The sequence below is a fragment of the Polyodon spathula genome, chromosome 18, assembly GCF_017654505.1.
Source record: "Polyodon spathula isolate WHYD16114869_AA chromosome 18, ASM1765450v1, whole genome shotgun sequence".
NCBI classification, from domain to species: domain Eukaryota; kingdom Metazoa; phylum Chordata; class Actinopteri; order Acipenseriformes; family Polyodontidae; genus Polyodon; species Polyodon spathula.
In genome coordinates, this window is record NC_054551.1 from 68,413 (window position 1) to 83,713 (window position 15,301).

General features: G+C 53.1%; 1 protein-coding gene across 1 annotated transcript; it reads right to left on the minus strand.

Moving 5' to 3' along the window:
* Positions 1-2,086: 2,086 nt before the first annotated feature.
* Positions 2,087-14,482, minus strand: LOC121331129 (DALR anticodon-binding domain-containing protein 3-like). Its single transcript, XM_041278342.1, has 13 exons — positions 14,063-14,482; positions 11,891-12,198; positions 10,528-11,615; positions 10,363-10,421; positions 10,122-10,232; positions 9,675-9,745; positions 9,502-9,560; positions 8,907-8,989; positions 4,935-5,061; positions 4,072-4,130; positions 3,699-3,812; positions 3,544-3,612; positions 2,087-3,188 (listed from the first exon to the last, which is right to left on the minus strand). Exons 1-13 carry the CDS (start codon positions 14,297-14,299, stop codon positions 3,069-3,071), a joined length of 2,505 nt encoding a protein of 834 aa, XP_041134276.1. The 5' UTR covers positions 14,300-14,482; the 3' UTR covers positions 2,087-3,068.
* Positions 14,483-15,301: the final 819 nt, after the last annotated feature.

Below are 15,301 nucleotides of genomic sequence, written 5' to 3' on the forward strand. Positions count from 1 at the left end.
TCATTTTCAAAAAAAAAGTTTTATTTACCTTTTTTATCAACAGGATCTGGCTTTGAATCCAGTTGGTCACGTCTTGAATCCTTTAGCCCCAGGTCCACATCACACAGTGTAATAATGTGTTTCACGCAGCAGGAGAGCCAGCTGGCTGGATAGCTCTGTTGGTAGAGCAGGGGACTGTGCTTCCCAGGTTAGTGGTTCAAACCCATGGCAGGGGTGTGGGTTTGCATTTCATTTTCAAACACTTTACCCATTTTGATAGACTTGGGCGTACATAACAGGACAGTGTTCTCAGCACACTAATAATATAAAGAGGTGATAGAAGGTCTTCTGTGCAATGCTAGATTGGCATGGAGGCAGGTGGTGCAGTGGGCTCATTTCCTGGCATGCTGTGCTGTTCACCTTAGGAGACTGGGTTCAAATCCAGGTGAGTTCTACCTTTATTTTCATAGACTTGCTTAATATCCTATATAAGGCAATGAAAAGCAGGCTCTTCCATGGGAGAGAAATGGACTGGGTTCAAATCCAGCAGTTCTTTGTTTCAAAGAATGTGTTAATTAACCTTATATATAGTGTGAACCCTCACTTTCCTGTAGGAGCTGGTGGTGCAGGGGACTAATCCCACAGCTTCCTCTTCTTGAAGATGGTGGTTCAAATCTGGGTGCGGGAGGTGTGTTCCTGAGGTAAGTAATGCTGTTGCTTGTGAGTCATGGTGGTGGTTGTAAGTCTGGCTGTTGATTGGAAGTAACGATGCTGGTTGTAACTAATGATGTTGGTTGTGTTTCCACAGAGGGAGGAGGGCAGCCTGCCCTGAAGAGGAGCCAGAAGAGGATGAAGAGGGGGCTTGGGCCCCTGGCTGTGGGGGGAGTGAAGGAGGGGGGGGTGTTGCCACCAGACAGGTGATGGTTCATTTTGTCATGTTAAAGTAGTTTATTTTTGGAAAACAAAACATCACCCCACCTTATGGTCTCTGGTACCAACACCCCCCTCCTCCACTCCCCCCACAGCCGGGGGCCCAAGCCCCCTCTTCATCCTCTTCCGGCTCCTCTTCAGGGCAGGCTGCCCTCCTCCCTCTGTGGAAACACAACCAACATCATTAGTCACAACCAGCATCGTTACTTCCAATCAACAGCCAGACTTACAACCACCACCATGACTCACAAGCAACAGCATTACTTACCTCAGGAACACACCTCCCGCACCCAGATTTGAACCACCATCTTCAAGAAGAGGAAGCTGTGGGATTAGTCCCCTGCACCACCAGCTCCTACAGGAAAGTGAGGGTTCACACTATATATAAGGTTAATTAACACATTCTTTGAAACAAAACTGCTGGATTTGAACCCAGTCCATCTCTCTTCCATGGAAGAGCCTGCTTTTCATTGCCTTATATAGGATATTAAGCAAGTCTTTGAAAATAAAGGTAGAACTCACCTGGATTTGAACCCAGTCTCCCAAGGTGAACAGCACAGCATGCCAGGAAATGAGCCCACTGCACCACCTGCCTCTGTGATAATCTAGCATTGCACAGAAGATCTTACATCACCTCTTTATATTATTAGTGTGCTTAGACCATGGACACCTGTTATATAAACCCAAATTACCAAAAAAGTAAAGTGTTTGAAAATGAAAAGAAAACTCACACCTCCCACATAGGTTTGAACCCATTAACCTATGAATCACAGGTCCCCTGCTCTAGAACCAGACCTATCCAGGAAGGTGGGTTACCTGCTGCATGAAACACATTGTTACACTGTGTGATGTGAGGGATTCTCAACTTCATGACCACCTGGTTTCAAAGCCAAATCTTATTGCTAAAAAGGTAAATTAAACAATATTTGAATCAGCATTCAATGCTCTACCAACTGAACCAACCAGAAAGCTGCTCAAAGCTCCTCGCAAATGCTGTAATCTAACTCAGAAAAGCATTTGTTTGACTATCTTTCAAGGCGAATACTGTGTTAATAGAAGAGCTTGATTGTTGTGAACAAGCTTCTTCAGGGATGACTTTGTCTCCCTGAGATAACAGAGGAAGCTTTCAGAAGAGATGAAAAGTGTTTTCAGAAATACAACACAGAGACTATTCTGCTTCTGGGATTTCAGGGAGCTCTAGCCCTCTGCTTTTATTCTGCCTCCCCACGTTCTTTGCCCACGTGGTACATCCCCTTTTAGGGCTGGTCATTGTTATTATTACTGTCCTTGTTTTATTAAACATTCATATTTAAAGCAATAGACAACATGCTCACTGCTTCACAGAGCTGTCGGTATTTGTTCAGAAAGGGTGTATGGTGTGGTTTGTCTTTCCAAACATATACAATGCTCCATTTAAAGAACAGTCAATAAATATTTAGTGGTATTGTGAAACAGCACCCCTGGTGGTCAGGACCTGGGGCTGCTCAATGCCTTGCTCGGTGGGTGTGCTGCTGGTAATACAGGAATGTCCAGAGGTTTTCTTGTTTAAATGCTGGTAGCGTACTTCTATTCTTACACAAAGACAGGGGAGAGGGGGGAGAGGGGGGAGAGGGGGGAGAGGGGGAGAGCGCAGCGGGCAGCAGCAGTATTCCTCAGTGACAGCTCCATGCACTCCACAGCCTCAGGGTGAAGCATGCAGGTCGTCAGCTGCTCCATATCATCCAGACTCAACAAGCGCAGGCTCCACTCGTAATCCTGAGAGACAGAGGGAGAGGCACGTCTCAGGCTGGTCCACGGGACAGCACGTCTCAGGCAGGTCCATGGGACAGCAAGTCTCAGGTTGTGGTTCAGTAGGTGTCTAGCAGGTCTCCTGGTTGAGGGGGTGTCTCTGGATCTGGTGCAGGGGGATGTGCAGGTCTGGGTGAGGATGTTGCCTCTAGATCTGGTGCAGGTCTGGGTGAGGGGGTGTCTCTAGATCTGGTGCAGGGCGGTGTGCAGGTCTGGGTGAGGGGATGTCTCTAGATCTGGTGCAGGGGGGTGTGCAGGTCTGGGTGAGGGGATGTCTCTAGATCTGGTGCAGGGGGGTGTGTAGGTCTGGGTGAGGGGATGTCTCTAGATCTGGTGCAGGGGGGTGTGCAGGTCTGGGTGAGGGGGTGTCTCTAGATCTGGTGCAGGGGGGGGATGTGCAGGGTTCCTAGAGCGCAGTGGAGCAGCTCCCTCACACCCCTCATCAGCTGCAGCCGAGCGAACATCTGGCTGAACAGATGAGGCAGGGGCTCCTGGGGAGAGAAAAGAACACAAGCCTGACTGTCAATACTGGACTGGAAGAGCAGGACTGGCCTGTCACCCGTCAGCTCAGGGATGTCGATGGCACTGAAAAGACCGACACAGGCACTGTACATTGTAATTATTAATGCATTCTCCCTAAAATCACAAACTCCTAGAACAGTGAAGATATCTCTCACTAGTGTATCACTCCTATAACACTCCCACAGTGTATCACTCCCGTAGCACTCCCCTAGTGTATCACTCCTGCAGCACACTCCCCAAGTGTATCACTCTTGTAGCACACTCCCCAAGTGTATCACTCCTGTAACACACTCCCCTAGTGTATCACTCCTGTAGCACACTCACCCCCAGGATGTGCACTCTGTTGTAATAGGAGCTGAAGTCCATGCTGAGAGACACCAGGAACTTACACACCTGCAGAGAGAGAAGTGAAACCAATCAAAACCATGAGGCGCCTCTCCCCCACCCCCCTCTCCCGCAGTCTCCATGGCCACACTCACCGCCTCCGTGCCCAGCGTGATGCGCACCCCTGTGGACGAGCGCAGGGTCTGTCCTGATTGGTCAAGGAGCTCTCCGAAGGGGATGATGTAATTGAAGAGCAGCTGCCACTCCCCCTGCAGGGCGGAGACAGGGCGTGACCACACAGGCAGTGACAGGCAGACCTCGAACTCAAAGAAATGCATTTATTCAAACAATGATTTGGGGGTTTCTAAATGTAGCTCTAGTGAGACAGTCATTGTTATGGGTGGCAGAGCTGCAGCCAGCAGCCACTTCCCCAGCTGTAATCAATCCACAGAACCTCAAGGCTGGTTCTTGTTAAACAAAGACTTCACAATAAAACTCTGAAAGCAAAGCCCCACAAAAAGAACGCACCTCTTCCCTGAGAGCAGCAACCTCGAGCTGGGCAGCCTCTGGAAACTCGGGGTAGAGCCCTGGAAGACAGCGGCACAGAACACGGCGTGAGAAACAAGAGCAGGGCACCCCTGCCCGCCTGCAGCGCTCAGCGGTGTCTGTTAACACGCTGCGAGATCAATCAGCTGCCAGCAACCAGATGACTGCTGATGAAATGTGATTGTGTTCTCCTGTTTGTTTATCACTTCTGCTTGATGCAGGAGTAAGACAACAGCATGACACGACTGTTACACTATCAACAGTCTGTGAGAGTCGGAATCACAGACTCACTGAACCAGGCTCCACCCATTGTACCAAACAGAGATCAAAACTCAAACACAGTCAAATAAACACATGGGAGCAGAAGAACACGATTACCCACGAGAGGAGTCCCTTCAGCCCATCACAGCGCGTCACACTCCTAGTAGCTCATAGATCTCAGAACTTTGTCAAATTGGGTCTTCAAGGACCCCAGCGATTCATAAACAGGGCTGGATTTCACTCACTTCACAGTAAAAACTGGCATTTCATCATATTTCACATCTACAAATAATATTTGTTAAAGCAAAAAAAAAATTTGCATTGTCACATTCAAAATTGATCTCTATACTTATTATACAACAAATGTCACTAAATATTTACCTGCTTATCTGAAAACCAGTAAATGCTAAATTGTAGAATATTTCATTTATGTGCAGCTTCTAAAGACATTCTATTTTCCCTGTCAGTCAGCAAGCACAGCGCCTGCTCTCTAAGTGGGAAGCGAACGCAGATCAAAAGGCAGAGAAGCTACACTTTGTAGGGAAGTCCTCAATCTCTGTACAAAGCGCTGAGTCCCCCCTGACCTTGCTGCACGGAGTCCTGGTAGCTCTGGAACAGCGTGGAGAGCCTGGCGCAGTTATACATCACGAACACGCCGCTGTGAGAGCCTTTTGTGCAGAAACTGGACTCCTTCCTGAGGTCAAGGGTCACCTGAGGAACAAACAGAGACAAAGACAGGGTCGCTGCGATTAGAAAATAGAAAACTCTCTCTCTCCCTGGTCAGTGTGCTCCTCTCTCTCCTCTCTCTCCCCTGGTCAGTGTGCTCCTCTCTCTCCCCTGGTCAGTGTGCTCCTCTCTCTTCCCTGGTCGGTGTGCTCCTCTCTCTCCTCTCTCTCCCCCTGGTCAGTGTGCTCCTCTCTCTCCTCTCTCTCCTCTCTCTCTCCCCTCTCTCAGTCTCTCTCTCCTCTCTCTCTCCTCTCCCTCCCCCCCAGTGTGCTCCTCTCTCTCCAGTCTCCTCACTCGAGGAGAGAGAGGGTTCCCCCAGAGTCAGTGGGCCAGCTCCACACGAGGAGAGGTCCTGGTTCAGGGTGTTCTCCAGTCACACCCCCGGAGTGTGTTCAGTCTGATCCCACGAAAGGAGTGGCTCTCTCTCCCCCAGGGGGGGTCAGTGTGCTCCTCTTAGGAGAGGATCAGGGTGTCACAGAGGAGAGGAGGGGGCCAGTGTGCTCCTCTCTCTCCCCGGTCAGTGTGCTCAGCCTCTCCTTCCCGTTGGTCAGTGTGCTCCTCTCTTCCCCCCGGTCAGTGTGCTCCTCTCCCTCCCCCCAGTGTGCTCCTCTCTCTCCTCTCTCTCTCCCCCAGTCAGTGTGCTCCTCTCTCTCCTCTCTCTCCCCCGGTCAGTGTGCTCCTCTCCCTCCCCCCGGTCAGTGTGCTCCTCTCTCTCCCCTGGTCAGTGTGCTCCTCTCTCTCCCCCTGGTCAGTGTGCTCCTCTCTCTCCCCTGGTCAGTGTGCTCCTCTCTCTCCCCTGGTCAGTGTGCTCCTCTCTCTCCCCCGGTCAGTGTGCTCCTCTCTCTCCCCCCAGTCAGTGTGCTCCTCTCCCTCCCCTGGTCAGTGTGCTCCTCTCTCTCCCCCGGTCAGCGTGCTCCTCTCTCTCCCTCTCTCTCCCCCCCCCAGTGTGCTCCTCTCTCTCCCCCTCCCCCGGTCAGTGTGCTCCTCTCCCTCCCCCGGTCAGTGTGCTCCTCTCCCTCCCCCCCCCGGTCAGTGTGCTCCTCTCTCTCCCCCCAGTCAGTGTGCTCCTTCTCCTCCCCCCAGTCAGTGTGCTCCTCTCTCTCCCCCCAGTCAGTGTGCTCCTCTCTCTCCTCTCCCTCCCCCGGTCAGTGTGCTCCTCTCTCTCTCCCTCCCCTGGTCAGTGTGCTCCTCTCTCTCCTCTCTCTCCCCCCGGTCAGTGTGCTCCTCTCTCTCCCCTGGTCAGTGTGCTCCTCTCTCTCCCCTCTCTCCCCTGGTCAGTGTGCTCCTCTCTCTCCCCTGGTCAGTGTGCTCCTCTCTCTCCCTCTGGTCAGTGTGCTCCTCTCTCTCATTTCTCTCTTCCCTGGTCAGTGTGCTCCTCTCCCTCCTCTCTCTCCCCTGGTCAGTGTGCTCCTCTCTCTCCTCTCTCTCCCCTGGTCAGTGTGCTCCTCTCTCTCCCCTGGTCAGTGTGCTCCTCTCCCTCCCCCGGTCAGTGTGCTCCTCTCTCTCCCCTGGTCAGTGTGCTCCTCTGTCTCCTCTCTCTCCCCTGATCAGTGTGCTCCTCTCCCCTGGTGAGTGAACTCCTCTCTCTCCCCCCGGTCAGTGTGCTCCTCTCCTCTCTCTCCCCCCAGTCAGTGTGCTCCTCTCCTCTCCCCCTCAGTGTGCTCCTCTCCCTCCCCCCGGTCAGTGTGCTCCTCTCTCTCCTCTCTCTCCCCCCAGTCAGTGTGCTCCTCTCCCTCCCCCAGTCAGTGTGCTCCTCTCTCTCCCCCCGGTCAGTGTGCTCCTCTCTCTCCTCTCTCTCCCCCGGTCAGTGTGCTCCTCTCTCTCCCCTCTCTCCCCCTGGTCAGTGTGCTCCTCTCTCTCCCCCCGGTCAGTGTGCTCCTCTCTCTCCTCTCTCTCCCCCGGTCAGTGTGCTCCTCTCTCTCCCCTGGTCAGTGTGCTCCTCTCTCTCCCCCCGGTCAGTGTGCTCCTCTCCCTCCCCCTGGTCAGTGTGCTCCTCTCTCTCCCCCCAGTCAGTGTGCTCCTCTCTCTCCCCTGGTCAGTGTGCTCCTCTCTCTCCCCTGGTCAGTGTGCTCCTCTCCCTCCCCCTGGTCAGTGTGCTCCTCTCTCTCCTCTCTCTTCCCCTGGTCAGTGTGTGCTCCTCTCTCTCCTCTCTCTTCCCCTGGTCAGTGTGCTCCTCTCTCTCCCCCCGGTCAGTGTGCTCCTCTCTCTCCCCTGGTCAGTGTGCTCCTCTCTCTCCCCTGGTCAGTGTGCTCCTCTCCCTCCCCCGGTCAGTGTGCTCCTCTCTCTCCCCCGGTCAGTGTGCTCCTCTCTCTCTCCCCCCTGGTCAGTGTGCTCCTCTCTCTCCCCTGGTCAGTGTGCTCCTCTCTCTCCCCCCAGTCAGTGTGCTCCTCTCTCTCCTCTCTCTCCCCCTGGTCAGTGTGCTCCTCTCTCTCCTCTCTCTCCCCCTGGTTAGTGTTCTCCTCTCTCTCCCCCCGGTCAGTGTGCTCCTCTCTCTCCCCTGGTCAGTGTGCTCCTCTCTCTCCCCTGGTCAGTGTGCTCCTCTCTCTCTCCTCCCCTGGTCAGTGTGCTCCTCTCTCTCCCCTGGTCAGTGTGCTCCTCTCTCTCCCCCGGTCAGTGTGCTCCTCTCTCTCCGGTCAGTGAGCTCCTCTCTCTCCCCCTGGTCAGTGTTCTCCTCTCTCTCCCCCCGGTCAGTGTGCTCCTCTCCCTCCCCTGGTCAGTGTGCTCCTCTCTCTCCCCTGGTCAGTGTGCTCCTCTCTCTCCCCCCGGTCAGTGTGCTCCTCTCTCTCCCCTCTCTCCCTCTTCCCTGGTCAGTGTGCTCCTCTCCCTCCCCCCCTGGTCAGTGTGCTCCTCTCCCTCCCCTGGTCAGTGTGCTCCTCTCTCTCCCCTGGTCAGTGTGCTCCTCTCTCTCCCCTCTCTCTTCCGTGGTCCTCTCTCTCCTCTCTCTCCCCCGGTCAGCGTGCTCCTCTCTCTCTCTCCCCCCGGTCAGTGTGCTCCTCTCCCTCCCCCGGTCAGTGTGCTCCTCTCTCTCCCCCGGTCAGCGTGCTCCTCTCCCTCCCCTGGTCAGCGTGCTCCTCTCTCTCCCCTGGTCAGTGTGCTCCTCTCTCTCCCCCGGTCAGTGTGCTCCTCTCCCTCCCCCCTCCCCCCGGTCAGTGTGCTCCTCTCCCTCCCCCAGTCAGTGTGCTCCTCTCTCTCCCCCCAGTCAGTGTGCTCCTCTCTCTCCCCCCAGTCAGTGTGCTCCTCTCTCTCCCCCCAGTCAGTGTGCTCCTCTCCCTCCCCCGGTCAGTGTGCTCCTCTCTCTCCCCCGGTCAGTGTGCTCCTCTCTCTCCCTCTCCCCCCCCGGTCAGTGTGCTCCTCTCTCTCCTCTCCCCCCCCGGTCAGTGTGCTCCTCTCTCTCCCCCGGTCAGTGTGCTCCTCTCTCTCCCACCGGTCAGTGTGCTCCTCTCTCTCCCCTGGTCAGTGTGCTCCTCTCTCTCCCCCCCGGTCAGTGTGCTCCTCTCTCTCCCCCCGGTCAGTGTGCTCCTCTCTCTCCCCCCGGTCAGTGTGCTCCTCTCTCTCCCCCCAGTCAGTGTGCTCCTCTCTCTCCCCCCCCCGGTCAGTGTGCTCCTCTCTCTCTGTGCTCCTCTCTCTCCCCTGGTCAGTGTGCTCCTCTCTCTCTTCTCTCTCCCCCGGTCAGTGTGCTCCTCTCTCTCCTCTCTCTCCCCCGGTCAGTGTGCTCCTCTCTCTCCCCCCGGTCAGTGTGCTCCTCTCTCTCCCCTCGGTCAGTGTGCTCCTCTCTCTACCCCCGGTCAGTGTGCTCCTCTCTCTACCCCCGGTCAGTGTGCTCCTCTCACCGGACAGCGGTGTGCGGTGGTCAGCAGCTCAAAGCGCACAGCGGCCAGGGTCATGACCTTGATCATGTAATTCCAGGACTCTCCTGAAACAAAGGAAGGCAGCTACTGATACCAGAGGAAAGAAAAACAACAGCGATCAATAATAATAAAAAATAATAATAATGACAATACTTGTACTACTACTAATAATAAAAATCCTAATAAAACATGTATTTTTATTGGCAGTTACTTATTTGGGATTAGTTTAAATGTAAACACATAACAGTCGCTATTCCACAGTTGAGAAAACACTGAGAGGAGAGGAAGCTGCACTGCACAGCTGAGAGGAGAGGAAGCTGCACTGCACAGCTGAGAGGACAGGAAGCTGCACTGCACAGAGCGCTTGGCGAGACAAAGCAAGGCTTTCCACTCACCCCGGCCAGGAGAACAAAGAAAATGACATCATAACCACTCCACAATGCATTCTGGGACATGCTGCTGCCAAGAGAACATGCTACAGAATTAAACTGATAGACAGACAGACACAGACAAACAGACAGACAGATGGAGTTTCAGACAGACAGACAGGCAGGCAGATTTAGAAGCAGCTTGTTACCGTTCACCTGGGGTCCGTACTTCATGACGGAGGCGTCTCTCATCTGAGCTCCACGCAGCCTGCAGACACAACAGCACGGCAGTGTTTAAAACAATTGAAAGAACCAATAACGAAATCAATGATCAATAACATGACAAGAAATCCGACAGACACACACACATAGACAGACTCACTGGAGGTACTGGGAGGCGCTGGTCCTGGACTCCAAACCCGTGACCGTCACCGGGCCAACCACCAGGTGCCTCTGGAACAGGAAGCTTTGGGTTAGGGTACGGTGAAGCAAATTCAAAAACAAGAGCACCAGGGTAACCTGTGATAAACACACAGTACAGCCACGGGAAACGCATGGGGCAGACTACAGAACCACCATGTACATTTACCAGGGCATCACTACAACACAACTAACAGCAACAAGAAGAAGAATGAACAGATGACTCCCGCTGCACAGCAGCTTACTGTGAGTTTAACAAGACTCACTTCAGCTTGGTATCTATACACTGGGGCTAATCAAGCTCTTAGTAAAACCTGGAGTTGGTGACACTGCTGTGCAATAAGAGTCTTATTCGCATCCATGTAATAATAATAATAATAATAATAATAATAATAACGTGGTGCTGAACCTGAACAACAGTCTTGCCTCCCAGCCCTGTGATCCTCCACAGAAGGTCAGTCTGCTGCAGCTGAAACTCGTCCTCACAGCAAACCACATGCAGTGCAGTGCAAAGGCCGGCCTGCAGGGGCGACAGAGAGAGAGAGAGAGAGCATCAGGGCCAGACACCAATCTGACAGCACAAGAACAGAGCATGAGAGCACAAGAACATAAGAAGACAGTTTGTCTCGAGTACAAGAGTCAACAATTACCTCACAGCGAGACAGCGCCCCCTGCAGCTCAGCCAGGTGAGCAACACAACGCTCCTGTACTGGGGAGACAGAATTACAGGCAGAAGGACGGGTTCATTGCAGACAGAATGTGACAAAGAGAATGGGGAAAGAAACATAAATAGGAACGCAGAGCGTTGTACTTACCCAGGCAGGACCCCAGGTTTGGGTCGAAGCCCAGCAGCCCTCTCTCCTTCACCAGCCTACCAAGATTCACTCGAACCCGGGCCGCTCTGCCAGACTGCTTCCGCGCCTCTCCCCTGGCCTGCCTCTCTGCATCTCCCCCTGCCACCTCAGCACCCTCCCCCCTGGCCTGCCTCTCTGCATCTCCCCCTGCCTCCTCAGCACCCTCCCCCCTGGCCTGCCTCTCTGCATCTCCCCCTGCCTCCTCAGCACCCTCCCCCCTGGCCTGCCTCTCTGCATCTCCCCCTGCCACCTCAGCACCCTCCCCCCTGGCATGCCTCTCTGCATCTCCCCCTGCCTCCTCAGCACCCTCCCCCCTGGCATGCCTCTCTGCATCTCCCCCTGCCTCTCTGCTAACTTCCCTCCCTCTCCCTGTCTCCTCAGCACCCTCCCCACTGGTCTCCCTCTCTGCATCTCCCCCTGCCTCCTCAGCACCCTCCCCCCTAGTCTCCCTCTCTGCATCTCCCCCTGCCTCCTCAGCACCCTCCCCCCTAGTCTCCCTCTCTGCATCTCCCCCTGCCTCCTCAGCACCCTCCCCCCTAGTCTCCCTCTCTGCATCTCCCCCTGCCTCCTCAGCACCCTCCCCCCTAGTCTCCCTCTCTGCATCTCCCCCTGCCTCCTCAGCACCCTCCCCCCTGGCATGCCTCTCTGCATCTCCCCCTGCCTCTCTGCTAACTTTCCTCCCTCTCCCTGTCTCCTCAGCACCCTCCCCCCTGGCATGCCTCTCTGCATCTCCCCCTGCCTCTCTGCTAACTTCTCTCCCTCTCCCTGTCTCCTCAGCACCCTCCCCCCCTGTCTCTTTGACAGCCTGTGCCTCTTCCTCCCCTTCCCTTGTTCCTCTCCCTGTCTGCCTCTTCTCTCTTCTCTCCATCCCTGTCTCCCCCTCTCCTCTCTCTGTGTACACTGAACTTCTCAGAGCCTCCCAAAGCTCCGCCTCTCGCTCCCTATTGGACCAGCCAGCCGGCACCGTCGGCCAATCCACTCCCAGCTGGTTGAGGAAGGTGATGATGTCACTGTGCTCCTCCAGCGCCGGGCTCAGAGACACACAGTACCTGCGGGGGGGGGGGGGGGGGGGGGGGGGGATGAAACAGAGCAAGTCAAGCTGAACCATCCCATTACCCTCCCCACACCACCCTCTCAATCCACCCTCAATCCCCCTCACACTCCCCCCTCTCCCTTCCTCCTCACTCTGCCCACACCCCCCTCACTCCCCCCCTCTCCCTCACACTCATACCCCTCACACCCCCCTCTCCCTTCCCTCATACCTGTATCACTCCCCCCCCCATACCCCCACTGGGGGGTGGGTATGGGGGTGAGGGACACTCACACCTGCCCCCGCAGCAGTTCTCCGAGGTGGTCTGTGATGAGCAGGGCTCTCAGATGACTCAGTGTGAGCTCCTCTGGCCTCACTGGCGCCCCCTGCAGGGCGGTGCAGTTCAGCAGCACCCCCCTCCCCTCCCCGGCTTGTGGCCAGCCGGGCCTCAGGTAACATGGGAACCCGTCCAGAACCTTCTGGAACACTGCAGGGCGGTCCACCAGAACCTGCAACCCAGCCCGTCCCTCCACACAACTCTGCACAGGAAGCACCCCCCCACCTTGCACTGACATCACTTCCTGTACCGCCTCCTCTGGGACCTTCGAGAGAGAGAGAGAGTGAGAGACAGAAAGAGAGAGAGACAGAGAGTTTATGTTTTTCCACTCTTATAAATCATGACACCTCTCAACCAATCAAAACACCAGCTTTCAGCATTAACTTTGTATCTAATCTTTTTTTCATTGGATGTATTATTTTACATTGAATTCCTCTTGCATTCACACGATATCAGGTGGAATTGCAGGCTCCAGTGATGTCAGGTGGAACAGCAGGCTCTAGTGATGTCAGGTGGAATTGCAGGTTCTAGTGATGTCAGGTGGAATTGCAGGTTCTAGTGATGTCAGGTGGAATTGCAGATTCTAGTGATGTCAGGTGGAATTGCAGGTTCTAGTGATGTCAGGTGGAATTGCAGGTTCTAGTGATGTCAGGTAGAATTGCAGGTTCTAGTGATGTCAGGTGGAATTGCAGGTTCTAGTGATGTCAGGTGGAATTGCAGGTTCTAGTGATGTCAGGTGGAATTGCAGGTTCTAGTGATGTCAGGTGGAATTGCAGGTTCTAGTGATGTCAGGTAGAATTGCAGGTTCTAGTGATGTCAGGTAGAATTGCAGGTTCTAGTGATGTCAGGTGGAATTGCAGATTCTAGTGATGTCAGGTGGAATTGCAGGTTCTAGTGATGTCAGGTGGAATTGCAGGTTCTAGTGATGTCAGGTGGAATTGCAGGTTCTAGTGATGTCAGGTGGAATTGCAGGTTCTAGTGATGTCAGGTGGAATTGCAGATTCTAGTGATGTCAGGTGGAATTGCAGGTTCTAGTGATGTTAGGTGGAATTGCAGGTTCTAGTGATGTCAGGTAGAATTGCAGGTTCTAGTGATGTCAGGTGGAATTGCAGGTTCTAGTGATGTCAGCTAGAACTGCAGGTTCTAGTGATGTCAGGTAGAATTGCAAGCTATCATTTATGATACATGGAGACACACCAAGCATATTAATGGCAGCTCCCTGCACGGAGTTCAGTGTCATGTACAGTTTACCCTCCAGCTCCAAACCCTCTCTGAGCTCTGAGCTGCTCCGACACACAGGAAAGTGCAAAGAGACCCTGTGTGAGTTCTGAGCTGCTCCAGCACACAGCACAGTGCAAACAGACCCTGTGTGAGCTCCGAGCTGCTCCGGCACACAGCACAGTGCAGAGAGACCCTGTGTGAGAGCTGAGCTGCTCCGACACACAGCACAGTGCAAAGAGACCCTGTGTGAGCTCCGAGCTGCTCCGACACAAAGCACAGTGCAAAGAGACCCTGTGTGAGCTCTGAGCTGCTCCGGCACACAGCACAGTGCAAAGAGACCCTGTGTTAACTCCGAGCTGCTCCGACACACAGCACAGTGCAAAGAGACCCTGTGTGAGCTCCGAGCTGCTCCGACACACAGCACAGTGCAAAGAGACCCTGTGTGAGCTCCGACACACAGCACAGTGCAAACAGACCCTGTGTGAACTCTGAGCTGCTCCGACACACAGCACAGTGCAGTGCAGTGCAGTGCAGTGCAGACACCCTGTGTGAGCTGTGCGCTGTCGTGCACAGTTTAATACTGCGCTGTATGACACGCTTATATAGCGTCTCAGCCCATCATTGATAATAACATGCAGCTGTGAGTCAGTGACAGTGCTGTCAACACTGACGATCCAGGCAAGGGAATGCAATGTGCGCGCTGGAGCAGCGTCGCCTGCCTGACTCACAGACCTTGCCGCTGGCGAGTAACCCACATACACAGAATTCGCACCGCTTCGTATAATGTAGGCTAAGCGGTCACTTGGAATTAGGAGCACAGCCCAGTCGCTATTCTGCAGGGTTGCTGCTATTAGAAGGCACTGATGCGGTCATTGTCTTTTTATTATAGCAATATTCGTATTGATTACCTGCCCGTCCGGGAACAGTTTGTTGAGCACCGCGGAAGGCGCGATAAAGTCTCTGCTCCGGAGGTTTTTAGCGCTGCTTTCCTTGAACCACGGGCACCCACCCCGGACACTGGAGCTGCCCACGCCGACCTCCGGAGCCTCCGAGCCGGCCGCGCTGCGCGACTCTCCTCGCAGCGCGGAGCTCAGAGCCCGCACCGTGGAACTAATCCGAAACGCCGAGTCCTCCGGATTGTCCATCCTAACCTACACACGGCCGTCTGCTTTATATAAAAATATCTCCGTTTCAGTTACACTAGCATCATATGTAAACCTTGAATTATAAAACAGCTGCTTGTTTTGTACAGCGCGTCCCGTTCCTGGTTGTTTCACTGCATGGTCTCTCCACTCAGACCTGGGCGGAACAGTTTTTTTTTTTTTGTAGACAGTAATGGGGGGGACTTATTTACCGGTGGTGCCGTGTTTCCGGTTACTAGATGAAGCGACACAAATTGTCCGCCATATTGAGTGTGCCAAATGTCCCAGCGACCAGTTCCTGTTTTAAATTTTTAAGAATTATTCCATCGTACAATTAACCCTATGATCAGGTCTTAGACTATTTGATAATTTAATAACACCTTTATAAACCCAGAGCGAAATCGCCTGCATCTCTGACATAGAAAATAAAAATAAATAAATAAATAAATAAATACATACATAAATAAATAAATAACAACACAGTTGTACAGTTTTTCAGATTATACATATAATTTTGAGGGAACCACAAGATATATATATTATATATATAATATAATAGATAGATATATATATTATATTATAATATTATATGTGTGTGTGTGTGTGTGTGTGTGTGTGTGTGTGTGTGTGTGTGTTTGTATATATATATATATATATATATATATATATATATATATATATATATTATATATATATAATATAATATATTTTTAATAAATATAAATAAATATAACAAGAAAACACAAATCAAGTGAATTAAACGCATTGGGTCGATTGCAGCGTCCAGGATCCACATCAAGGGAACTAAGACTAGAAAGTCGTGCATATCGGTACTGAATCCTGACTGAAACACGCCATCCGGTAATTGGTTTAACTGACCCAAACAAGGGGAACACGTTAGACCGACCATGAGGACCAACCTTCAGCTACAGACAAACGTTTTGCATCACCCTCTAGAATGAACACATTTTGCTTCATGAAGTCAAATGAAACCTGCTGAATAAC

Bases quoted from the DNA above. Each gene is read 5' to 3' on its own strand.
- LOC121331129 (XM_041278342.1), bottom strand. From the start codon at position 14,299: ATGGACAATCCGGAGGACTCGGCGTTTCGGATTAGTTCCACGGTGCGG. The intron at 12,199-14,062 runs GTAATCAATACG...TCTCTCTCGAAG, and splicing joins AACTGTTCCCGGACGGGCAG to GTCCCAGAGGAGGCGGTACA. The intron at 3,189-3,543 runs GTGAGTGTGCTA...TTCTCTCCCCAG, and splicing joins ACAGAGTGCACATCCTGGGG to GAGCCCCTGCCTCATCTGTT.